The sequence below is a fragment of the Centropristis striata genome, chromosome 6 (assembly GCF_030273125.1).
Source record: "Centropristis striata isolate RG_2023a ecotype Rhode Island chromosome 6, C.striata_1.0, whole genome shotgun sequence".
Lineage (NCBI taxonomy): Eukaryota > Metazoa > Chordata > Actinopteri > Perciformes > Serranidae > Centropristis > Centropristis striata.
Window position 1 is genome coordinate 39312845 of NC_081522.1, and position 26903 is coordinate 39339747.

At 36.8% G+C, this 26903-nt stretch overlaps 1 protein-coding gene across 1 annotated transcript in view; it reads right to left on the reverse strand.

The window, feature by feature from the left end:
- Window positions 1–8473: 8473 nt before the first annotated feature.
- The window catches only part of scamp2 (secretory carrier membrane protein 2), a 32855-nt gene continuing 14425 nt past the window's right edge, over window positions 8474–26903 (reverse strand). The window contains exons 2-9 of the mRNA XM_059335050.1: window positions 25796–25873; window positions 23720–23806; window positions 20879–20990; window positions 19329–19457; window positions 16662–16821; window positions 16373–16474; window positions 12371–12488; window positions 8474–10291 (exon numbers count right to left, since the gene is read on the reverse strand). Of these exons, the coding sequence (XP_059191033.1) occupies window positions 10142–10291; window positions 12371–12488; window positions 16373–16474; window positions 16662–16821; window positions 19329–19457; window positions 20879–20990; window positions 23720–23806; window positions 25796–25873 (936 nt within the window). The 3' untranslated portion in view covers window positions 8474–10141. The remainder of the gene's footprint in view (window positions 10292–12370; window positions 12489–16372; window positions 16475–16661; window positions 16822–19328; window positions 19458–20878; window positions 20991–23719; window positions 23807–25795; window positions 25874–26903) is intronic.

Consider the following 26903-nt stretch of genomic DNA (forward strand, 5'->3'; position numbering starts at 1 on the left):
AGCAACGAACTGTTAGACATATCGTCCCTAGCAACGAACTGTTAGACATATCGTCCCTAGCAACGAACTGTTAGACATATCGTCCCTAGCAACGGCCTGTTAGACATATTGTCCCTAGCAACGAACTGTTAGACATATCATCCCTAGCAACGAACTGTTAGACATATAGTCCCTAGCAACGAACTGTTAGACATATCATCCCTAGCAACGAACTGTTAGACATATCGTCCCTAGCAACGAACTGTTAGACATATCATCCCTAGCAACGAACTGTTAGACATATCATCCCTAGCAACGGCCTGTTAGACATATTGTCCCTAGCAACGAACTGTTAGACATATCATCCCTAGCAACGAACTGTTAGACATATCGTCCCTAGCAACGAACTGTTAGACATATCGTCCCTAGCAACGAACTGTTAGACATATCGTCCCTAGCAACGAACTGTTAGACATATCGTCCCTAGCAACGGTCTGTTAGACATATCAGCTTTGTTGTAAAGAGGGTTAGCAAAGAGGAAAAGAAACCGGACTTATACCATGAACAGATTTATTCGCCAATTGACACAATTTATAAATCGATAAGTCATATCTTGATCAACATTACTATTATGAATTATTTCACATTATGCAGGTCAGTGCTAGTTAACTAAAGTTAGCACAAGCCAACTTCTAAATAATGCTAGTAATACTAGCACTAACTTAGCATCACCGGCATGTCTTTAGCTTGCAAGCTAAAGCAGTAAGTCTGTAAGTCCATGAACTGTATATTTCTTAAAAAAAGTAAAATTTTATGAAATATTTATTGGATATTCACTGACTTTACCTGTGATGCTTCACCTGAGCTGTTAGCTCCACCCGCTCCACTGCTGTCAGTCATCTTTGGTTTTGGCGCGTTTGGAGAAGTCTTGGTTCGATTATTTCTCCCTGTGACCTGCCTGTGACCTATGTGACGTCATTTCAACAATTTTCGTACCCACAAACTTGAATTTGTGTAATTAATCAGAAACCTGTTTAAAAGGATGTCACTACAGCTCCATATGTGCTCTCATATTGGAATAAATACATAGAACACAATAATTGGAAAAAGATCTGGCTATTACCCAATCGTTATTTGATAACCAATAAAGTGAGAGAAATTTCTTTTAAAATAATTCATAAATTTTATCCTTCCAATCAACACATTGTTAGTAGATTCAAAATAGACATTGATGTGAAATGCACTTTCTGTTCTGAAAATATTGAAACTGTCACTCATTTATTTTGGTACTGCCCCTTTGTCCAAGGTCTCTGGATTGAGATTTGTAACTTTATTGCAAGAAATGTTTATAAAGATTTTAAGTTGTTTTGGAGAGATGTACTATTTGGGCTCTTCGACAAAAATAAAGAAAAACTCAACGAAATATTTATTATAAACCTGATCATACTGATGGCGAAATTTCATATTCATAAATGCAAATTTGCTAGAAGAAAACCATCTTTTGTTGCCTTTCACCATGAGCTCAGGCAGTACATCGCCTCTATTAAATTGTCCAATAACCAAAAAGCTATCAAAACAGTTGATATTTGTGAACTATTAAATATATTATTGTAAGCCCTTCCCCCCGGCGTAGATTATACATGTGAAATTATTTTGTAATGAATTGTATATTTTTGATGTTTGTGAAACAAAGTTATAATTTAAAAAAAAACAAAAAAAAAACTTGAATTTGTGTTCACAGTGAAGACTTCGTAGTCGTAGAAATGAGTTTAGAGTTCTATTCTCAAGACTTTACACTCACATCTTTTAGATTCATACTCGCATAAAAACAATCCTAACCCAAACAATTTCTACAACTCACGTATATGAAAGCAGAATTTTGTGTACAACTATTTTATTGACATGCAAATGTTTAACATTATGAATACGAATGGTTGGAATCATGCACACATCTTTATGATCTTACTCCATAGAACTCAAGATACAGAAACATACAGTCATGGAAACAATTATTAGACCCTTGTTTTCTTCAGCTTCTTGTTCATTTTAATGTCTGGTACAACTAAAGGTTCATTTGTTTGGACAAATATAATGATAACAACAAAAATAGCTGATGAGAGTTTAATTTAAGAGCTGATATCTAGATATTTAACATGGTTTTATTCATAATGATTTCAATCAGTCCACTGCTGAGCATTAAAGTAATAAAAAACATGTAAAAAAAATAAATAAATAGATAAAGTTGATTTAATAAACTTAATTTCAGCTGGTTTATAGATGATATAGACTTTATTTTCACCTGTTGTTTAGGTATACAACTCACAGCTTTCTGATTTCTGTCAGAAGTGACAAAATAAAAGTTTTCCTGGTGTTGAAACTAATATTAAATCTAATATTCATAAATAATGGTTGGAACATGAAAAAAATAAAATAAAATATTCCAAAATAAAGAAACAATATAGAACCATGCAACCAAAACAATAAATAAATAAATAACATGTTTCCTGGGATACATATGAAGAGTTTATTTGCAAAAACAGATAATAAAGTAACACATTTTTGATATTTTTCTCCTGATTCCACAATAAAAAAATCCCCATTTAAAGAAATTTAAAAAAATAACTAAACCCCAGTGTGATCGTGCACAAAAAGGAAAATGAATCCATGTTAAAATATGAATTTTTGTAAATTAGCTCTTTATATTCTTGCACGACAGCCACTGAAAGTCTAAACATTAAATCAGTAAAAACAAACTGAGACGCTTCAGTGTTTTTCTGTGTCATGCTGACGTTTTAAATCCTGACTCAGAGCGTTTGAGTGGAACAATAAAGTGATTTCTGAGTAAAACAGGATGAGACGTCAATCACACGCTGGTTAATCTCCATTCAGGACTCAGCTGGTGTGACTGTGGAGGACTTTTATTACAATAATCTGCAGAAAATTAAAGGAGAGTTTCTGTGGAGCTCAAACGTCTGATAAAGACACAGAGAAGCTTAAAATAGATCCGTTCTCCTCCTGGTTCACCTTCAGATCGCCACATTTCACCGTTAGGCAGACAGAGTCTCAGCAGCCTGTCAGACCGCACTGAGGGCACAGAGGAGGACAACCTTCTCCTCCTCCTCTAGTTTCCTCTCCTCTCCTCTCCTCTCCTCTCGTTTCCTCTCCTTTTATTTCATTTCCTCTCCTCTCTCCTTCTCCTCTCGTTTCCTCTCCTTTTATTTAGTTTCCTCTATCCCCCTCCTCTCCCCTCGTTTCCTCTCTCCTCCTCTCGTTTCCTCTCCTCTCCTCGTGTCTTCTCCTCTCATTTCCTCTAGTTTCCTTTCCTCTCGTCTCGTTTCCTCTCCTATCGTTTCGTTTCCTCTCCTCTCGTTTCCTCTCCTCTCGTTTCCTCTCCTCTCGTTTCCTCTCCTCTCCTATAGTTTCCTCTCCTCTCGTTTCCTCTCCTCCTCTCCTCTCTCCTCCTCTCTCCTTTCCTCTCCTCTCTTCTCCTCTCTCGTTTCCTCTTCTCTTGTTTCCTCTCCTCCCCTCTAGTTTCCTCTCCTCCTCTAGTTTCCTCTCCGTTCCTCTCCTCTCTCCTTTCCTCTCCTCTCCTCTTGTTTCCTCCCGTTTCATTTCATTTTGTTTCCTCTCCTCCTCCTCTCTCCTTTCCTCTCCTCTCTCCTCCTCTAGTTTCCTCTCCTCTTCTTTTCATCTCTCCTCCTCCTCCTCCATTAGGGCGTCTCAGCAGCCTGTCAGCTCACACTGAGGAGGAGCAGGAGAAGGAGGCCAACCTTCTCCTTTTCCTGTAATTATCACTGATTTAACACGAGGAGAGACACAGAAACACAATAATAAATCTGTTACAGCTACACAGGCTGATTTTAGACTTTTCTTTCATTTCGATCATGTTCTTGTTGTTTTCTATCATTATTTCTGATTGAAAATTCAAAAACCTAAACATATCAGGTAAAAAAACACAATACATCTTCCTTAGTTTACATTAATCCAAAGTTAAAATGTAATTCTTCTATAAACAAGAGTCTAAATGATTTCATCTATTGTGTATATTTACTAGCAGCTCCTCCAATCAGCTGTTTATTAAAGAGATACAATGACAGAAATAAAACATAAACAGCATGTAAAGTCATTCAGCAGCAGTTTAAACATACCTCATATGTTTTTTAATTTTTTTCTGGAGGTTTCTGTGAGTGAGTCAGCACTTCACCTCTCAGACTCAGAGCTGCTTCCCTCTGCTGGCAGAAACAGACTCAGCTCACTGACACTTCTGGAGGATGGAAACTATTATAATAATTATTATTGCTGAAAAAAGTCCAGCATTACTACTTTTTATAGACCAATTTATTTTTTATTTTAATCTTTTTTGTTGTTCCAATTTAAATGTCAGATTGTACTAAATAATTAAAAAGTTTTATTATTATTATTATTATTATTATTATTATTATTACTATTTATTCATTTAAAAAATATATTTATTATTGCAATATTTTTGCAACAATATTATTATATTAGTGATATAAAATGGTCTTAATATGACAATATAATGTTATAATTATTTTATAATAATAATAATAATAATAATAACAATAATGCTATTTTGGGACATTATCTTGTCCAATAAAATGTAAATATGATGTCCTTGAAATAATTGCAATAATACATAATTTTGTCATTTGAAGACAATTTTATGCCACTGATATAATGCTGATGTCATAGCATGATATTGCAATAAATTAAAGAAAATAATAAATAAATAAATAAATAAACTCTTTAGAGCATTCTGACATTTAAATTGGAACTTGGAAAAAAATATTAAAATATAAATAATTAAAACAACCACACAATCAACAAAAAAATGCAGTTAAATTAATAAATTGAAACACCTTTACCAAAGACTAAAACAAAAGGAGAATAAAATAAGCAAAAATCTTTTTATGAATACCAAAAAATTGTGTTTAAGTTTGAGTACATTTTAAGAAAAAGCAGATTGTTTACTTTATATTCTATACTTTTAATTAATTAATTTGATGTTCTGCCTTTATTGAACAGTAATATTTTCATCTTTTAGAGGCTCTAAAGTGATTATAAATATGAGCCCTCCTGTCTCAGAAACATACAGCAGAATGAGCTGATATTTGGAGTTTATACTAACATTTATTCCATATAAATAGATTAATAACTCTGAAGGATCTAATGAGTGGTCCAGGTGTTGGTAATTATCTGCAGCTGATTAATATTCTGCAGGTGAACCTCTGGGATTTGACCTTTACTGCCTCTCATTATTCTCTCCGTCTCAGCAAAACACCCACACATCTCTGAACGATTCACCTCCTTTAACGGACATTAATACATAAAACTGTAAACAGAAACATCCAGATAAAAATATAAACAAGAACCAGTCACAGAGGGAAACTCTTCAGATATCAGACTTTAAGGCTGCAGAGAGAGAAACCACACAGATGGTCTTCTTAAAGACACAAAGAGAGAGAGAGACAGACTCTCCTCTCCTTGTTTCCTCTCCTCTCCTCGCCTCTCCTTGTTTCCTCTCCTCTTCTCTCCTTGTTTCCTCTCCTCTTCTCTTCTCTCCTTGTTTCCTCTCCTCTCCTCGCCTCTCCTTGTTTCCTCTCCTCTTCTCTCCTTGTTTCCTCTCCTCGCCTCTCCTTGTTTCCTCTCCTCTTCTCTCCTTGTTTCCTCTCCTCTCCTCTCCTTGTTTCCTCTCTTCTCTTCTCTCCTTGTTTCCTCTCCTCTCCTCGTTTCCTTTCCTCTCCTCTCCTCTTCTCTTCTCTCCTTGTTTCCTCTCCTCTCCTCGTTTCCTCTCCTCTCCTCTCCTTGTTTCCTCTCCTCTCCTCTCCTCTCCTTGTTTCCTCTCCTCTCCTCTCCTTGTTTCCTCTCCTCTCCTCTCCTTGTTTCCTCTCCTCTTCTCTTCTCTCCTTGTTTCCTCTCCTCTCCTCTCCTCTCCTCTCATTTCCTCTCCTCTTCTCTTCTCTCCTTGTTTCCTCTCCTCTCCTCGTTTCCTCTCCTCTCCTCTCGTTTTGTTTCCTCTCCTCTCATTTCGTTTCCTCTTGTTTCGTTTCCTCTCCTTGTTTCTTCTCCTTATTTCCTCTACTCTCGTTTTGTTTCCTCTCCTCTTGTTTCCTCTACTCTTGTTTTGTTTCCTCTCCTCTTGTTTCCTCTCCTCTTCTGTCCTCTCCTCGTTTCCTCCCCTCTCCTCTTGTTTCGTTTCCTCTCCTCCCATTTCCTCTCGTTTCCTCTCCTCTTCTGTCCTTTCCGTGTTTCCTCTCCTCTCGTTTTGTTTCCTTCTCACTCGTTTCCTCCTCTCCTCTCCTCTAGTTTCCTCTCCTTGTTTCCTCTCCTCTCATTTCGTTTCCTCTACTTCTCCTCCTCTCGTTTCCTCTCCTCTCTGAGACTCTATTAAAGTCATAAAATGACTACTGATGAGCAGCTGTTTACAGCATCGTTACATTTAATCTAAAGTTCTGGTTCAGAGCAGGATCATCAGTTTATTTACACTTCAGTAAAACATCAAGGATTCATTCTCCAGGATCTCCAGCAGCTGAAGGAACCCTGGACCTCCTTTTCTCTTTGGTACAATCACATTTTATGAGTTTCATAATGGAGGATTAATGTGAAGATCTTACTAATGCATTCTATATTTCACTTTGAAGCTTTTAGTTTGAAAATCCTTAATAAATTATAAATGACACAGTAAGAGAAAGTTAAAATAAAATTAAGAAATAGTTTCTGCTCGGCTCCTTCAGTCTGCAGCTGAAGCTGAAATGTTGGAGTTTGTCAGCAAGTTTCATGAGATGATTCAATAATAAAAAGTATCTTTAGCTTTTTTTAATATGATCACATTAAATCAAGTAGAAGAAGGAGAATAATGATGAAAAACCATAAAAATAAGACATCAGAACCTCTTCTCTGCTACAAAGAAATCAAGTTTACATTAAATTCAGACTTTTAGATTTAAAACATTCAACACGTCTCCAGGAACTAAAAGAAAAAAAACGAAACGATGTCAGCTTTAAATGAAAGCAAAGCACTTTATTAGACGCTATATTCAATATTGAAATACAAAAGGCACTGAGCTCTGTTCTCTCACACAAACAGGGAGAATTAATACAGTCGAGGTTTATTTTTATATGATGGAACTGAAATCAGAGCTGAAACATGATCTGACTTCAGGAATGTTTTTAACATCAAATAAACTCTGCAGCTTTCAGAATAAGAAAATATACATCAGTAGAGAAATAATTTAGAGTTTGTGGTCGAGAGGTTACGAGTTAATCAGATTATATTCTCTGTTTTATAAACTACAGTAGAAATTAAACGAGGAAATACTGATTTAATCTCTTTGAGATTGAAACCGTTTCATGTCAAACCAAATATCTCAACTTACAATATTCCTACAGTTTTGTTTTCGTATGAAAACGTTCTGATTAATTCATTTAAAATCATCAGGATTTAATTAAATTTTTTTTTAAATAAATGTACTTTAATTTTATTTATTTATTTATTTGACAAAAGCCTTCATAGTTCAATGAATAATATTTGATTCAAATTTAAAATATTTAATCAAATTAAATATTTAAAATATTTAATCAAATTAAATATTTAAAATATTTAATAAAATAAAAAAATTCATACATTATTTTGTTATGTAACAAATCTATAACTGCTGGATTCTGCCGATATGTTTAATATCTTAATTTTACATTTTAAATAAATGTATTTCAATTGTATTTATTTATTTGTTTATTTAACAAAAGGCTTCATAGTTCAATGAGTAATATTTAATTTTTAAATTTTAAAATTTAAAATATTTAATTTTTTTTATAAAATTAAATATTTCATGGATTATTTTGCTATGTAACAAATCTATAACTGTTGGATTCTGTGTTTAATATCTTTCTAACACACTTCTCTCGTGTTGTGTTTTTCCATTTAAATATTTAAAATATTTAATAAAATTAAATATTTCATAAATTATTTTGCTATGTAACAAATCTATAACTGTTGGATTCTGTGTTAAATATCTTTCTAACACACTTCTCTTGTGTTGTTTTTTCCACATCACTAAAACTAAACAACAAATTGATGTCCTCTAACTCGTTAATTGTCCTCGTTTGAATAAATATTGAAAAGGTCTGTTGTAAAGGATCTTGTCGTGCTGCTGATGGGGGTCGGACTGAGAGTTTCTCCTGATTGAACAAAGATTTAAAGAACAGAGAAGCTGCGTTCAAACCAGAGCAGACGACGAGGCGACGAGGCTGCAGGGTCAGAAAACCGTCTGATGTAATGTTGGGAAGTTGAACCTACGGCTGGGCGATATATCGATATAAAAAATATATCGATATATCTTTAAATGTGATATGGAATTAAACCATATCACGTATATCGATATAGTTCAAATTCTTTTCTTTCTTCATATATAAATGCTGCCCCAACTAGGGTTTGTCTTTTTCTTTTCTTTTTGTTCCATATCGCCCAGCCGTAGTTTAACCTCCCGATTGTTTTCCTTAAGAGGGTTTTAATGATCTTGACATTTCCAACTGCGCCTGAAGGCAACACAGCAGCTGGTCGACTGAGTGCTGAGCTTGTTGCAGAAACTCGTTGTCAAATTTAACACATTTTCCTCCACGTAACTTAATGTCTTCCTGTGTCTTAATGTTTTTGTGCAGCATTTGTAATTCAAAAATTCAAAAAGCAGCTGACTTCTTAAAGTGTCTTTTAGTTCAAGAGACAAAAATGTTGTAATTAACTGAAAAGACACTGATACTGTAAAATGTCTAAGATGAATAAGCAATAATACCCCTGCTTCCTGCTCTGTTTGACTCTAAATTAACCATTTTTTACTAAATTAGCATCACGTTGTGTTGAAGAAGACTTGAAACTAAAGATTGAGACCATAAACTCATAATGAGAATGTTTACTGAGGTCACAAATCAAGTCAGAAGTAGAGTCATATTCCTACTGATTTGCAATAAATCAGACTTCTTTCTGCAGCCAGTGAGTCGCCCCCTGCTGGCCGTTAGAGAGAATGCAGGTTAAAGACACTTCTGCATTAGCTTCACTTCCCCCTGCAGCCTAAACACACTAAACCTTCTCAAATGAAAGACACACGGCAAAAAAGGTGTCTAAAAACCAGATAAAACAGTAAATCTGAGGGAAATGATCTTGCTGCATGGACAGATAATTTACCTTGACAAGATTTCTTAAATTCAGATTATTAAATCTAGAAATAAGCATGTTGAACACTTAAAATAAGTAAATAACTCTTAAAACAAGATAAATTAAAGCTGCCAGCAGCGATGAACTGGCCTGATGATTATTTGTTTCTTTACTTTAGATGTAGAAGTGCTAGATAGTTTATCTGGTTTTTAGACTAAACACCTTTTTTGCAGTGTGTTTTTCCCGCCTCACTGCCTGTTTTGGTGTGAACGCAGCAACATCCCAGAATCCAGAGACAGAAGCAGTCGATTACAGCTAACCGCATGATTTATGATTTATGATTTATGATGAGTTACCTTTCTTCCTTATTATTAAACTGAAATTTCTGCGGCACACAGAAGAGAAGTTTTGCCAGAAATCAGAAATCAGAAATCGCTTCGGCGACACAGAGACAGAAAAAAACACTTCATCGTATTTATATATTACAGGATCAGGATCCACCAGCGAGGTGGAGAAACAGACGAGATGAGTCAGCATGCCCACACACACACACACACACACACACACACACACACACGCATGCACACACACACACACACACTCATTCACACACACAGTCAAATATTAAACTGAAGAGCATTGCCAAAAAAGTGCACACGAAATATACAAAGCCAGGACAAACTGAAATAGTCGACTTCATTCATGCTTTCCATTACCCAGAATGCACCGTGGGAGACGCTCCCCTCCACTGTGGCTCTGCAGGAGACATGCTGCATGAAGCAAAGTGGCCGTGGGGGGTGAATGTGCTGATGGAGGGCTGGGAGGAGGGAGGCTAGCGACGCAGCCTCACCGAGCTCAAGGTCTATACATTAAACATTTAGATTCTCATTTACAGACTTCCCCCTCGGCTCGGTTTACTTAATCACCCAGACCTGATAACATATAGACCTTGACCTGCTAAATGGAGCTCAGCTCAGCTGGCTGTGCCGGGCCGTTAGTTCCCCTGGTGGAAGGCTCCCTGAGCGGCGGAGGACGCCGCTCCGGCCGCGGCGGTTTGGAAGGTTTTGTTGGTGAAGACGCCCTGAGAGAACTCCTGCTGGGCCTTCTGGAAGCTGGCGCCGGTCCGACGGTACATGCTGTGGACCTGAAGGGGGACAGAGGAGACCGTGAGTAATGATGTTTAATTTTTAATGCTTTATTTTTGGATAGGGACAGTGCACATTAATGAACATGGAAAACATCTCTGTAAACATGCCGGATTATAGCAAAGCTGCTAGTTTGCATCCGTAGCCCCTAAAAATAAAAATAAATAGGTAAAATACAAATAGAGGAGACAACACAACACATAGCAGACCCAGACAGGATATAACAATGAAATAAAAAGTAATGTTCAAGTCGTCTCAAGTCCATTTAGTGATCACTTTTGATGTGATTTGAGCCAGTGTTTTAGTTTTCCTTTAAAAGAAGATCATAATGTAATAATAATAATAATAATAATATAATTAAGGCCGGGACTTTAACGCGTTAATTAAGATTAATTAATTACACAAAAATGAAAGTGTTAAAAAAATTGACGCATTTTAATGTCACTTGTTTTTGCACCGCGGAACGTTTCTCACTGGATGAGTTTCAGGAGGACCGATTATACTGGAGCACCAACTAGCGTTGATGAGTTGAGACAACAACAAACCACAGTGAACATGAAGGAAGAAGCTGATGAGACCTTTGGTTGGCCCCGTGGATGATGGGACATTTAGTTACTAAAAACCAACGGATGGAAGCGTCCATAAGAGCATGGTTGTGTTGCTAGGCAACAAGGAATTCACATCCAGCCTCAAGTATCACCTCAATGCTAAACATATAGCAGCTAGCGGCTAGTGTGCTAGCTAGCGTGGATTGTGTTTTACTTCAAAAACCAAAGTATTCTAGTTTACAGAAGGTCTACCTACCTATAGGCTACCTGGATTTATGAAATGTACTATATTTATAAATATGCTATTGCTACACTTAATGGCAAAAATTGCACTGGTCTGTTGGACTTGAATAAAAATAAACTATATTTTTGTTGCTTAAGCTTATGTATTCAGTCATTATTCAATGGTATACTAAAAATCCATGTGAAAAAAATTACTTCTCACTGTTCTCAGGTAAAATATTTATATGCAATTAAAATGCGATTAATTTCGATTCATTAATTACAAAGCCTCTAATTAATTAGATTAATGTTTTTAATCGAGTCCCAGCCCTAGTAATAATGATAGTAGAGTTGTTCTGATTCCGATACCAGTATCAGAAATGGCTCAGATACTGCCGAAAATGTTGGCATCAGAATGCTAATGGTGCGTTCAAGGTCCACACGGATGTCAGAATTTTTGACGTTGTTTCGAGCTCCAAGTTCAGACTTTCAGTGTAATTATAACACACCATACGGTGTTACGGTAAGAACGTGTTAGATCCGCCTTCTAAATAAAAGCAAACACATGTAGCTTTCAAAATAAGAGCACATGGATGTGTTAGCAGAGTCCACCACAGAATTTACAAGAACACTGTCAAAATAAGATGCCTTTAATAAAACATAGAAGAACCCTTATTCTCCTTTACAATAATTCTCTAAAATATGTAATGATTAAGATGGAATAGTGGCATTAGAATGTGCGAGAGGCACCAAATTTAGGCTTTTAGGGCAAAAATGTTCTCCAGAGGACCCCCAGATTTATTTATTCAAATTGCTGTTGCTCTACTGTTTTATTTAAAAATAAATGTAATAATAAATGGCTTGAATCTGCTGTATTTATTCATGTTTTATAAAGGGTTTAACCTGAGCCAGGCCTTACCACAATGATAATCATATCACAGTTATGCAGGTGTAGGATGATATTTTTTCTATAAATTACTGGTATCGGATCGCTACTCGGTATCGGCCGATACCCACAGCACAAATATCAGAATCGGTATCGGGAGGGAAGAAATTGTTTCGGAACATCTCTGTATATAACAGCGCTGGATGCAGGAAGAAAAACTGATTTTGCAGCTACAAACTCAGATTTATAAGTCAATATAACGATCTTTGCAGAATTTATTGCTTCAATTTACTTTTACCGTCAACACTGACCGGACATCCACATGAAAAGTGGAAAAAAAGTCCTTTACTACAACAAAACTTAAGTAAAATCACAGATTGAGACTGCTAACCTACAGACTGAATGTTAAAGTGTGATCTCACCATCTTGAGCAGGATGACTGACAGCACGGCGCAGATGGTGAAGAGGATGGCCACGATGATCATGATGGCTCCAACCGCTTTGTTTGTGGAGATGATGGTGAAGGCAGAGATCCAACCGCTGGAGGCAACAAACAGCAACCAGAGTTAGAGCGGTCGCGTTAATAAACAGAGTGAAACATCTGCAAACAGCTGGTTACAGTCAGGGAGAGAAGCAGCAGCAGCAGCGTGAGAGGAAAGATCACAAGAGGCAGAATTAAAGGCTCTCAATCATTATATTTTTTAATTATAAATACAGTCGATAATGTACGGAAGTGCAATGCATTCACTTGAAAAAGAAAAAAAACTCTGTTTTTTCTGAGAAATTCATTTTTTGGTTTGTTTTTTAGGGTTGTTATTTCTGTTTTGATGAGATTTTTTTTTTCCTCACAAATTTTTTTCTGTTTTTTTTTTGTGAGTAATTATTTCCCCCTGTTTTTCTGTTTTTCGGGCTGAATTATTGGGGCTGTTTCCACTACCGGGCAGTACCCGGAATCACCAAAACGCCCCTAATCTGAATACAGGCTGTCCAGAGCGGGCTTTTGTCTCCATTTCATTCTTCAACAGCAACAGAGAAAAATTCCACTGCAATTACTAGGAAAGTTGTTGTTTTTTCTAGTGATAATGGTAATAATGAACATAATAAAAGGGGATTAATTACAACATGAGCAAGAGCTTTAAAATATCAATTAAAAGGTAGATTCATCTTCATTTTAATATCCTTAAAGTGCCTTTTGTCTTTTTTATAAAACGTGTTTACATCTCATCTGCAGAAAACGAGCTACAACAGTCTGTGTGTGTGTGTGTGTGTGTGTGTGTGTGTGTGTGTGTGCGCGCGTTTGTGTGTGTGTCTGTGGGGGTGTTATGTAAAGCCATGATGAAATGAGAAGTATCATTATGAAAGAGGGAAAGGGGAAATGAAGAGCCACTTGGACAAGAGTCATTCTGTCAAAGTGACATTTTAAAACCAAAGAGCTTCTATCAACCTGAACACACACACACACACACACACACACACACACACACACACACACACACACACACACACACACACACACACACACACACACACACACAAACACAGGTAGAAAGGTTAATATGTAAATGAGGTGAGGACAGGAAACAGGTTCACATACAGCAGCCGGTTATCACAGCAGAAATCAGAGACGACATTTAAACATCTCTACTGAGTCTTTCTGCTCAATCTGCAGAGAAAGGTGATTCTAAAGAAACAGAGCTCAACGAGCAAAGGCTCTGCACCAAAAAGATTTTTAAAATTAAATAATAAATGTGTTCTGTGTCGCCATGAGTCTCCTCTTTTCAGACACGCCCACTTTATGCTGATAACAGCAGTTTAAGGCAGAAATCTGCAGTTTTTCTCATGCATTTTAAATGTTATTTTATCCTTTTGCATTTGGAATTTTCTGCATACTGGGGTCTCTTAACAGTCTGTAAGTTGAGACAAAAAGACAAAAATCTCTGTAGAAACCCTGGCTGCCTTTTTTCTGTTTTATATGATACTTAATTAAATATATTCGGGCTGTTTTTAGACGTGACATGCAACTTTATGCACTTCTAAAATGCACCACACAGTGTTTCTCCTGCAGTAAAATGTAATATTGTGTCCTCTTGTGTGTGAATCTTTGTGCATCCTGGGGTCTCTGAACAGTCTGTGAGTTGAGATATTAAGACAAGGCCGATTTTCTCTGTTTTATACGATACTTAATGAAATATATTTGAGCTGTTTTTAGACGTGACATGCCCACTTTATGCACCTTTCCAATGCAGCTTTGTGCAGAAACCACACAGTGTTTCTCCTGCAGTAAAATGTGTTAGTGTGTCCTCTTGTACGAGAATCTTTGTGCATCCTGGGGTCCCTAAACAGTCTGTGAGCTGCATAAATCGGGTCTGACTGGAAAGCTGAGACTCTTGTGGATTCAATGAGCCCAATCTCACAAGGTTACATATTTGATATCCTTATGGGAGGGAAAGCATTCATGATTTACCCCCTTTTTACATTTTTGACGCCTGTTGCGTGAGGCATCCTAAAACTGTTAAAGATAAAATCACTACATTTTGGTGCCCCGTGTGAGGCACCATATATTGTAATAAGGCATCCTAAAATCCCTCCACTGGTTAATAACTGACCGCAGATGTCTGAATGAAAATAAGTTCTATGTTTCCCCACAAGTCTCTTTACAGACATGCTGTAACCTGCAGTAAATGTGTAATTGTGTCCTCTTGTGTGTGAGTCTTTGTGCGTCCTGGGGTCCCTAAACAGTCTGTGAGCTGCATAAATGGGGTCTGAGTGGAAAGCTGAGACTCTAGTGGATTCAATGAGCCCAAATGTCCTTTTTCAGAGGGGTCCCTTGACCTCTGACCTCAAGATATCTAAATAAATTGTATTCTATGTGTCCCCATGAGTCTCCTCTTTACAGACATGCCCACTTTATGCTGTTAACCTGCAGTTTGGGGCAGTTTTCTTATGCAAATGTGATATTTTTGCCCAAATTCTCCTACTGTGTGTGAATCTTTCTGCATCCTGGGGTCCCCAAACAGTCTGTGAGCTGCATAAATGGGGTCTGAGTGTAAAGCTGAGACTCTTGTGGATCCAATGAGCCCAAAGTTCTTCATGTGTGATGATGTTAGTGAGTGAAACTTGAGCTCAGTGTATAAAACGAGCTGCTGTGACCTCTAGGATAATCACATTCTCATGAAACTTTACAATCACAAACTAGAGACTTGGAGCATTCAGAGGAAACTAGATTCACAATAAGCAGCAACACAACACAAGGGCTGACATACAATCACACAAAATACACAAATCTACTAAATGTTAAAAGTTGGTGTCTGAATGTAATCTTCAGCTTTCCAGCTTCTTTTTTCGACCTCTATGAGACTGCTGACCTGCTGTCTCCCCCTAAAAATCACCCCCAGTTCTTTATAAAGCGGGTCAGAACGGCAGAAAGGGTTAACTTAAGTTAACGTGTACATCTGAAAACCAAAGTAGAGGTTTGTAAAGAGAAAGCAGGGAGAGAGGGAGTGAACAGGAAGCAACAGAAACTTACAGAGTGACCAGCGGACAGAGAGGCAGCAGGCGAGAGGCTGAAGGATGGAAAGTCTCCGGCAGAAGACATGAACGAGTGCAGAAGATGAAGAGGAGAGAAAAAAGAGAGAGAGGACAGCAGCTTAGAGGCTGAAGGTAGGAGCTCGGAGAACATTCCTTTAGATCCACCAGGACACATGTTAGAGACATTATTTACCTCAAACTGCTCCGATCTGGATGGAATAATCATGTGTTCTTCATACTGAGGATTGATTATTTATAGCACCATTTGTACCAAACCACTGTTAATTTAATCTATTTGTTTATGAATCACTCTATCCTATTTGGTGGCCAAATCTAAAAATTTAACCCTCCAAACCTCAAAAAGTTATGTATTTGTTTAACCCTCTTGTGTTAGCTTTCTGTTACTATCTCTTATGTTAACGGGTCAGTTTTGACCCTTAAATGATCCATAAAATACCCTAAAACAATTATTTATCATCCAGTTTGTTTCTTACCTCTTGGTGACCTTGTTAAGCTTGTGCAAATATAACGATAACAAAAAAAATAGCTGATAAGAGTTTAATTTTAGAGCTGATATCTCGACATTTTCCATGGTTTTCTTGATAATAACCTAAATCATTATCAGCTATTTTTGTTGTTATCATTATATTTGTACCTTTAGTTGTACCAGGTGTAAAAATGAACAAGAAATTGAACAAAACAAGGGTCTAATCTTTTTTTCCATGACTATATTTATATATTTCAGTGAAAAACAAGGCCACAGGTAGGAAAATGTGACAATAAAAGGCTCCCAACTGCTTGTTGGGGTGCAGAGGGTTAATAAAAGGGATTTAGAGTGTAATTATTTCATTTTTATCCTCCTGATGTGAAGCTGAAAGCTGCAGCGTGACACTCACCTGTTGCCCCACTTAGGTATTCCCACAGACTGGATGATGAAGATCACCACTTGGCAGAAAAACACAAAGAAGAAGAAGAAGAAGCTGAAGGAGCTGTCAGTCCTGAGGAAGACAAAGAGAAAAGAAGATTGTTGACAATTTCAAAATAAAAGCACCATCGTGTTATGATTCTTCTTCAAATGATTTGTATGAAACAATAAGTCACAGAGCTTCAGGATCAATGCTTGGGTTTCCTCTTGAAGTTCTAGTAATCAGTAGGTGATAGTAAAGTTCTGAGCGTTGGACTCACTTGAAGGCCTTGTAGACGGGCCGGTACCAGCAGAGGAAGGAGCAGGGAGCGAACAGGATGAGCCAGAGGATGGAGAGGCCGAAGTCCACGCCGTAGGAGGCGTCGGTGGTGAAGTAGGCCAGACAGGCCAGGAGGTTCAGGAACAGAGTCACACAGTTAACTGAGGAGACAGAAACACCTCTATTAGAACTGCTATTTATATACATCTATATATATATACACATATATATCTACAGTACAGGCCAAAAGTTTGGACACACCTTCTCATTCAGTGTTTTTCCTTTATTTTCATGACTATTTACATTGTAAGTTCATCAAAACTATTAATGAACACATGTGGAATTATGTACTTAACAAAAAAAGTGTGAAATCACTGAAAACATGTCTTATATTCTAGTAAGCAAAGGGTGGTTACTTTGAGGAATCTAAAATACAAGACATGTTTTCAGTTATTTCACACTTTTTTGTTAAGTACATAATTCCACATGTGTTCATTCATAGTTTTGATGAATCTACAATGTAAATAGTCATGAAAATAAAGGAAACGCATTGAATGAGAAGGTGTGTCCAAACTTTTGGCCTGTACTGAATGTAATATCATATATATACACTCTTGAACAAAATCTTAATACCGGGGGGAAAATTACAAGTATTGTCATTTTGCTTTGGTGGAACATTTAAACAGCTGATGAACAGCCTGCTTGAGTTTAAATGCAGTTTTCAATAAATTGCAGACTTTTTTTTTGGTATCTTGCTCCTGTTTATTCTGCTCGACTTACAACCTGGTTATGTTCCACCAACCAATACTGAGTGTCAGTGTGTGTGTATATATCGAAGATGGAAAATGATGTAGATCACTGACGTGTTTTTTTTAGAATTGTCAGAAAATAACTGTGTTTAGGGAAAAGGTCAGTGGTGGTAGAAGTATCTAGATCTTTACTGCAGTAAAAGTACTAATACACACTGTGAAATGACTCCACTACAGTAAAAGTCCTGCATTTAAAAACTTACTGAAGTTAAAGTACAAAAGTATCAAAATGTACTTAAAGTATCAAAAGTAAAAGTACTCGTTATGCAGAATGGACCCACTCCAATAAATTAGAATATCATAGAAAAGTTCATTTATGTCAGTAATTCAATTCAAAAAGGTGAAATAACACATTATATAGATCCATTACAAACAGAATGAAACATTTCATGTCTTCATTTATTTAATTTCTTCTAATTATAATGATTATGGCTTACATTTATTGCAGACCTAAAATTCAGTGTCTCAAAATAATTTTAATATTACAAAAGACCAATTTTGAAAAGTATGTTTAATATGGAAATGTTGCCTCTTAAAGTATGCCCATCTATATGACTCAATACTTGGTTGGGGCTGTTTGATTTGAACTACTGAAAATGGACTTTTACATCATATTCTCATGGATTGAGATGCAGAAATCTCACAGCCTGCAAATCATTTCAACAGACTGAAGAAAAAATCTTTGTTTGGTGCAAATTCTCCCAAAATATATATTTCTCAATAACCTTATTAATAATGATGCAGAACTGGTAATTCTCTGATATCATGACTCATTCCACAACTGCAGTATCAGTTAAAAGATATATTTTCCTAAATTGTGCAGCCGTGCTCTACATGTAAATCTACAGGAGTAAAGAAGTCAATAAATCTCAGTGAACCAAAGAAAAAAGAGATTTTTACAGGTAAATGCTGCACATGAGCAGCAGGTGTCAGTATGTCTGCATGCAGAGAGTCCCTGCTGCCACAGGGTGGCGCTGTGCAGCAGCAACAACACAGAGACCACAGTTTACACACACAGCTCTAATTTCAATATGCTGCATAAAACTATAAAAAATATGACGTTTTAAAATGCTGTATGGTGAGTTTTGAGCCATTTCTGTGCATAAAAAGGTTTTAAACGCTATAAAACGTACAAAACATATTTGCATTGTTGCTTCTACTGAATCCCTGATGCACACAACAGAGTCTGGCTGCAGACCTGCACTGTCAGGACCGGAAGCTGATTCGAAGCCTCTCAAAATAAAAGCAAGGATACTGGAAGCACGTATTTTTCGTTCCCCGTGTTTATTTTATGTATACATTGTGAAAATGTTTATGTGTATCGATGTGTTCAATTAAAAAGATTTTTACAAAGTAAAAATCAAGATAGAAAACAAACAAAAAAGACAGTCTGGCTGCAGACCTGCACTGTGGGGTCCAGGAGTTTATTTGAAGCCTTGAAGACTTTATTTGAAGCCTTTGAAGACTTTCAAAATAAAAGCGAGTCTACTGGAAGCACATATTTTTTGTTCCCCGTGTGGAGATCACGAGTGAGTAAAAGTCAAGTGACAACAACTTTTTGTCATACTAAGAAACAGAAACAGTCTTAATCACTAGAACATTACGTTGCACACTATACGTTGTCCTGTAAAGTTATATTCATTTGAAAGAATCAGGTTTTGGACTTTTTAAAAAAAATACAAATAAACACAGTTACACATAAAATGTATACATAAAAATAAAAACCCAAGAAACAAACACGGAGAATGAAAAATAAGTGCTTCCGGTAGACTCGCTTTTATTTTGAAAGTCTTCAAATCAACAGTGCAGTCTGCAGCCAGAACCCTCTCAATGCACACAGATCACTTTAAGTCACTCACACATCCAGAGGTAGTACATCATCTTGCAGACTCTCTGGGACTCTGGAGGGATTTCCTCTGAGAAGTCCTGGTAGAAACACGGTTTGATGGGGAAACTCTTGGGGAGAGGAGGCCAGTTGTTCTGTTTCCCTGTAGACACCAGACAACAGCAGTCAGTCTCAGACTGTCTCTGGACTATTCACACATTAAAAACCTTATTTATTCTGATACTGAGTAAAGCTAAGAAGAAGAGTAATAATAACAGTAAGCATGCACATCTGCAGGTTCAACAGTCTGAAGCTGCAGCAGTTAGATAACAGATCCAGTGTTTTATAAAGTTATATATGGTGCAGAATTGCATGTATATCATGTAAAAATAAATGTGTTTCTTCAGTTTTCTTTGCTCTCCTGTGTCTCCTGCAGGTCCTGCCCTGTGCTGTGTGTGTCTAGTGTTAATTTAATTTATTCTATTTGTAATTTTTATTTCTATATAAATATTCATCTCTTTTAGCTGAGGTTTTTAGAGAAGCCTGTAGCTGGTTTCTACCTGCACTGTTTCTTATGGCTTTTCTTTTAAATGTGCAAATCAATAAATTATTCATTTTTAGAAAGTCATTTTCTGTTTGCATTCTGATATTTTTGATACTGATTTTATTATAAATTTAAAATAAATAAAAAATAATTTTAGAAATTAATTTTCTGTATGCATTCTGATATTTTTGATACTGTTTTTATTGTAAATTTAAATAAATAAAATAGAAAATAAATAAATTATTTTTAGAAAGTAATTTTCTGTTTGCATTCTGAAATTGTTGATACAATAAAAACAGTATCAAAAATATCAGAATGCAAACAGAAAATTACTTTCTAAAAAGAAATGATTTATTTATTTTCTTATATATATATATTATATATATAAATACTAATATATATATTTTTATTTATTTATTTTAAATTTACAATAAACAGTTAATTTAAAATGAATAAAATAAAAAATAAATACATTTTGTTTGCATTGATATTTTTGATAGCGTTTTATTGTAAATTTAAAATAAATAATAAAATATAAAATAAATAATTTATTTTTTTGAAAGTTATTTTCCGTTATTGTAAATTTAAAATTAATGAAAAAATAAATTTTAGAAAGCAATTTTCTGTTTGCATTCTAATATTTTTGATAATGTTTTTTTGTTGTAAATTTAAAATAAGCTCAACTTTGTCCCAATTTTTAGTTTCCTTGCATCCTCTCCTCTGTTTAATCTTGCAGAGAAACAGCCTGATTTATTTCAGATCAGACCTGCAGCCTGATTTATTTCAGATCAGACCTGCAGCCTGATTTATTTCAGATCAGACCTGCAGCCTGATTTATTTCAGATCAGACCTGCAGCCTGATTTATTTCAGATCAGACCTGCAGCCTGATTTATTTCAGATCAGACCTGCAGCCTGATTTATTTCAGATCAGACCTGCAGCCTGATTTATTTCTGATCAGACCTGCTCATCGTGCATGTTTTGCAGCCTCAGAGACTCTTTGCTCTGACGCTGCTGCAGCGTTGTGGTGTGTTTAATGACCTGACGGGCCTCGGCTCTGGAGCTCCTGCTCTCTGCGGTCCAGCTCGGCAGCTTTCCTCTCCAGCTCCTCCTGCTGCCTCAGCAGATTGGCCTGAGCTGCAGCAGCAGTCACCTGGAGGAGGAGAAACACTTTAGTGAGCCAGCACACTGAATGTAGAGCAGCAGGAAACACGTCAGGAGCATCTTTATAAAGACTATCGTCCCCTCTCATTAGTTTAAAAGAAGAAAACCTGCCTTCTCTAGTACTTTTAAGAATTCTGTGCAAAGGAAGAATGCATGTGTGTTTATTTGAAGGACTAAATCAGTCTATCATCACCTCATATTGCTGTTTGCACACTTTGTCTTGCATTTTTGTGGACATTTACTCTTCTTATTTTTTTTAAACAGATCCTATAATATCCTATCCTATCCTATATTCTCCTTGGCGTTCAGTCCCAGCTAGGCAAGAATCCTTGGCTTTCTTTTTACTTTTTCACCCTTTTATTTGTCTTTTTTTATCTCTAACTCTGTTTTGGATTGAGTTTTTATTACTATTTTATTCTATTTTATTTTATTGTTTTACTGTTTTTAGTATTATATTCTTTTTATTGTTTTTATTTATATCCAGTTGTGTATGATTTATTCTATTTTAATAACTGTACAGCACTTTGGTCAACTGAGGTTGTTTTTAAATGTGCTCTATAAATAAACTTTGACTTGACTTGACTATAAGCAGTCGAACTTGACTCAAAAGTGGCAGACAGTCTTTTTGCACATTTTAGCGAATATAAGCAAAATCTCATGTATAATTTTCATTCTTTGCCGTATTTTAGATTTTTTTTAATTCACATTACAGACAAACAGCAGCGACACAACAAGAAGTTACACTCGATGCAGGAAAATAAAGATAAAAAACAAATCGACCACATTTTCCTACACGTTCAGAGCTGCACGTTAGCATTTTTAATGTTCATAAAGGCTTTTTTTTTATTTTAGGGTCACGACGTTGCATGTAAAATCAGAAATACATATTCATGATCATCATATCTGATGTCTGAGTTGGCAGAAACAGGTGATCTGCAGAGCTGCTCATCAATATTTATAACAGCAGAACAACGAGGACGCTTGTTATAATATAATAAGGGGAGTCGATGTGAGTGAAGCTACCAAACATCATCAAGTAACACTCGGGAGACGGGATAGGATACAAGAAATATTACTGCTGATGTCTAAAATAAGCAAACTGATGGCTAAAATGAAGTAGGAGTGATTATATTTTGTATAGAACATGTTGTTAGGGTCTCCATTATTAACCCTCTGAACCCCATTAAACAGTTTCAGGGCGTTTTTTGCTCTTTTTACATTCTCCTCTCTGTGTCCTTGTGTTTCACTGCAATATATAAAAAATCTCTATATATGCATTAGTCCTGCAGCTCTATAGAATCAGCACAATCAGAACAATTTAAACAGTCTTAGTGCAGAATAACACAGTTATAATGACAGAAATCAGAAAGAAGTTCTCTGAAAAATGATTTTTGTTTAATGTGAATAAAACAGAATTTATATATAAACACTTCTCCAAGTGTCCTGACTGTTGTAAACATTTGTTTTTTCCACATTATTGTCATGTTTCCAGCCTCTCCTGTCCTCTCCTCTCTGCTCTGTGTAAACAGCCTCTCCTGTCCTCTCCTCTCTGCTCTGTGTAAGCAGCCTCTCAGATTTGAATGTTTTTAACAGGATCTTGTCTGTGCAGACGCTTTATTTTAAATGACACATGTAAAATAAAGAGATTCTGACACTAATATCAATATTTTAACACAAGTTTTGGTCACTTTTTATAACAGAAACATGACCGACGATCCGTTCAAGGACTGTCGGAAAGTTCAAACTTTGATGATAATGTCTGTTTTTACAGTTTCTATCTATGACTGACAGGGTATTTTTGGCGATTTTTTAAAGAAAACATATTTTTCCACAGGGTTCAGAGGTTTTTTTTAGCAGAAATCAGGCTTGGTGCAGTGGAATAATCTCCAAATCGTCCCTTTAATCTGTGAGCTCTGCTGCTTAACTCCAGTGAGTAAAACATATAAATGAGTGAATAGAAGTTAAAAGGAACCGGTCGGATGTCGCTCCGTAGAGATTTCCTGTTTGTATTTTCACGCCTCTCTTTGTCCACTCTGTATTCTTTTGGGTTAATAATGTTCTGTGTTCCTTTGTGCTGCTTTTATTTTGTAGAAACCTGAAGCAAACAGCTGAACCAACTGTGTGAACAATAACAGAGCTTCAACACTGAAAATATCAGACACAGAAATAGGAAAAGCTCCAGAGGAAGTACGGCCTTTTACATCTACTACAGAGCTGCAGCAGATAAGAGAGAGAGAGAAAGAGAAAGAGAGAGAGAGACAGAGAGAGAGAAAGAGAGAGAGATTGTATAAATTATATGTTGATTGTAATTCAATGATTGTACATATTGCTTTCTTTTATTGTTATTAGTTTTTCTTTTCTTTTAAAATGAATAACAGAATTATAATAATTTATTGTAAATATTGCTTTCCTTTTATCTAAGAATGTGGGCATGTAAACCCTCATTAATGTATGTGTCATGTTAATTCTAAAAACCCAATAAATATCATTTTCAAAAAAAAATATATATATATTGCTTTCCTTATCTTGTTATCTTTTTTTCTGATGGTTGCTTTGGCAATATATACATTGTTACGTCATGCCAATAAAGCCAATTGAATTGAATTGAATTGAAAATTGAATTGAATTGAGAGAGAGAGAGATAGAGAGACATAGAGAGATCAGTATCTAATATATATTATATATATATATATATACTATCAGTAACAGGTGACTCACCTGAGGACTGGGCTCTGTAGACGGCTGCAGCACGGCGGGCTGGTAGGGAGCGGTGGAGGCCGGGGTGGTTTGAGCCGCCAGACCGTCCTGAAGAAAAACAAGAGAACAAGTTATAACGAAATAAATCTGAGGAGGAAAACAAGGAGGAGACGACAGGAAAAGATCAAGAAGAAAAGGAAATAAGAAGAATCAGAATCAGAAGCCTTTTTCGTCATTGTACAGGGTAGTACAACAAAATTTTTGCCATCAACCCGTCCAAACCGTATAAAAACACACAAACAATGAACCTGGTCTCACAGAAATCCGTGGAATAGCCAAATTCCGTGAAATTGACACGGATTTCGCTACAATGCAAGTTAATGACAGTCATATCCCGTGGCTATTCCATGGATATTTGTTCCTATTGGTTTGTTCCAAGTCACGTGACTTTCAAGGTTCCGGCGGTCAGAACAAAAAACATGGCGGACAGTTCTCTCATTTTTAGTGAAAAAATATTTTGACTTAGTTTCTGCATAAAAATGGATTTTGATCACATTTCTAGCGAGAAATATATGTTTTATTTTCTAAATATTCACTCAGTGAATGTACATAATCACTTTGTATGTTGGAATACAGATCCAGACACTTTTTCAGGGCCGTCAGTCGCTCCTTGATTTTATCCAAAGTGCGGTTTGTGACCACAGTCTGAGTTCTGACAGCTCTGCCCCATTATATCAATCATCTCTGCAGCCTTAGGCCCCGTTCACACGAGGACGGTCTGAACAGAAGACGCTAAAGTGGCGTCGCGTCTTCACTTTTTATTCCTCGTTTAGACGAGCGTTTTCAGGAGGAAATCTGCTGCATACGGTGACGCAAAAGTGTGTGAAATTCGATTGTATGCAGCCAGGCGGCATCACTTAAAGCGCTAAGAGCATCTTTGGGCATGTGGAAGTTTTCACGCCACACATTTTCATCAGCTACTCCTTCCACAAAGTTCTCCACCATCACTAGATCTCCCAGGTCTCGTTCACAGCCGTCTGGCTCCTCCCACCAATCGCTGCATCCAGAATGTGATGGAGGTAATTCCAGATCCTTCTCTGTTCACTAATACTATCTGTACATATCCTGGACATTTGGTGGAAAGACTCCTGTAAGTTTATTAGAGCTGCCAGAGCAGCTTGAAGGTCCCACCATGGAAATAATCCCACGTTTGTTTATTTCCTGTACTGGAGCATGTATGTGACGTAAACACATACGTGACGTGAGCAGATCAGATCAGAGTTTTGTGTCTTGTCAGTGTAGACGACACGCTACGGTGGAGAGGATTACACTTTTACACTTTGGAGGGTGGTTTCAGATTTTTGCGTCTTTAAGCCCCCAAAACGCAGTCACCGTCTAAACGAAAGGCACTTCAGATAAAGTATTTTGTCGTTTTTACCCGCAAGCGTCCTCGTGTGAACGGGGCCTTATGGGGCTTTTGACAGCTGTCAACGTTTTCTGTGTATCTTGATAAACCAGAGCAAAGCCTAATCCAACCAGCAAAAGCCCTGTTATCAAGGTTCCGAATAGATAGAGATCTTCTATATCCTCTACGGAGAAACGACAGGCACAAGACACGCCACCTCTTCCACCGTCCATCGTGTAGTCAGCTGCAAACGTCCCGGCAGGGCAGGAAGGCTCCCCGAATCAAATCAAATCCATGATTTTTTAGTTTTGAGAGCAGTGTAGAGAGTCTTCCAAAGTAAGACAGAAGACGAGACAAGAGGAGCGAAGCAGGAAAACACACAAAGGGAGAGAGGAAAAAGTGTGACCGCCTCCTTACGGAGCCAGAGAAAAAGGAAGTGGAAGTGAAGAAAAAAGATCAAATCAATCAGGCAAAACAGAAAGTACAGGACCACAATATTTAAAAAAAGTTGAAAAAAGTGAGAAAAATAAAAGGTAAAAGAAACAGAATGGGAGGTGAAAGCAGAGAAGAAGAGATACAGAAATGATAATACAGGTTGAAGAAAGATGAGGACCAAAAGTAGAACAAAAACAAAGAAATTAATTTGAAAAGGTACCAATAAAAGACAAGGATGGAGGTTACTGGAGTCTTACTGTGGGGTGAGCGGGGAACGGGTTGTACTGGTCGACTGGCTCGACGTTGGAGCTCGTCACCTGAGTCACCGACGGGTCCTGAAACAGGAAGAAATCATCACTCAGCTGGACGTCAGGCAGAAAATATTCAGTCATATATATATATATATATATGCCATTTCATATCTCGATAACGATATTATACATCACGATATAGCAAGTTTTCTAGTAGTTGGATGGTAATAAAGAAAACATGGTAAAGTTTATTTTTGTGCTCAGGCGGCAACCTCCAGGTCTGAGCAGGGAGGCAAACCAGGAAAGCCTCCAGCAGGGGGCGCTGACGGCTGCAGAAGCATTTCTGTCCATTCATTTCAATACAAAATGAGGAAACTTCTCACTTGATTTATTACCTCAGAAATGTTTTTCAGGACAACACTATGGTCTCAATCACTAGTAAAAAATATTCTTCAAGACAATCTGATGTTAATAGTGTAAATAATGGCCCCATTTAGAAGAGAATACAAGATAAAGAATCGTATGCTTGGGGGCGGGGCTACCTTTGATTGACAGGTCACTAACAAGGCGAGCCGTGAAGGAAACATTTATTGTGACTTTTTTTAAATCTGACTTCCAACAAATATACCCCATTACAACACAACTACAACTAATGAAAACTAAACTAAAACTAAGCATTTTCCAAAAAAAAATAAAAACTAATTAAAACTAGCAAACTCGCTCTAAAAACGAATTAAAACTAACTGAATTGGAAAACAACACTAATATTTACTGCTATAAGAACTTTTCCTTTTCAACTTTAATTTCCTGAGACTCTGAGGGAGAGTGAAACTCTTTGACCTCTCTGTGAGGAACAATAACTCCCAGCTGCTGTTGTTCTAACTCCTCAGCTCCTGATGAATCATTACCTCCTGAGGTAAACATTAATGGGCTGTTTGATCTCAGACGTGATGATTAATACTCATGTTTCTGACTGATATGAGAGTTCAGCCTGCAGAGCCTCCACACAGATTCTTTACAGCTTTGCTGCTGGTGAATTCCTTGAATTTTCTGAGACATTCCTCGATGAATCAAAGCGTTCCTGTGAGCCAACAACCTGCGAGCCTCGCTGGAT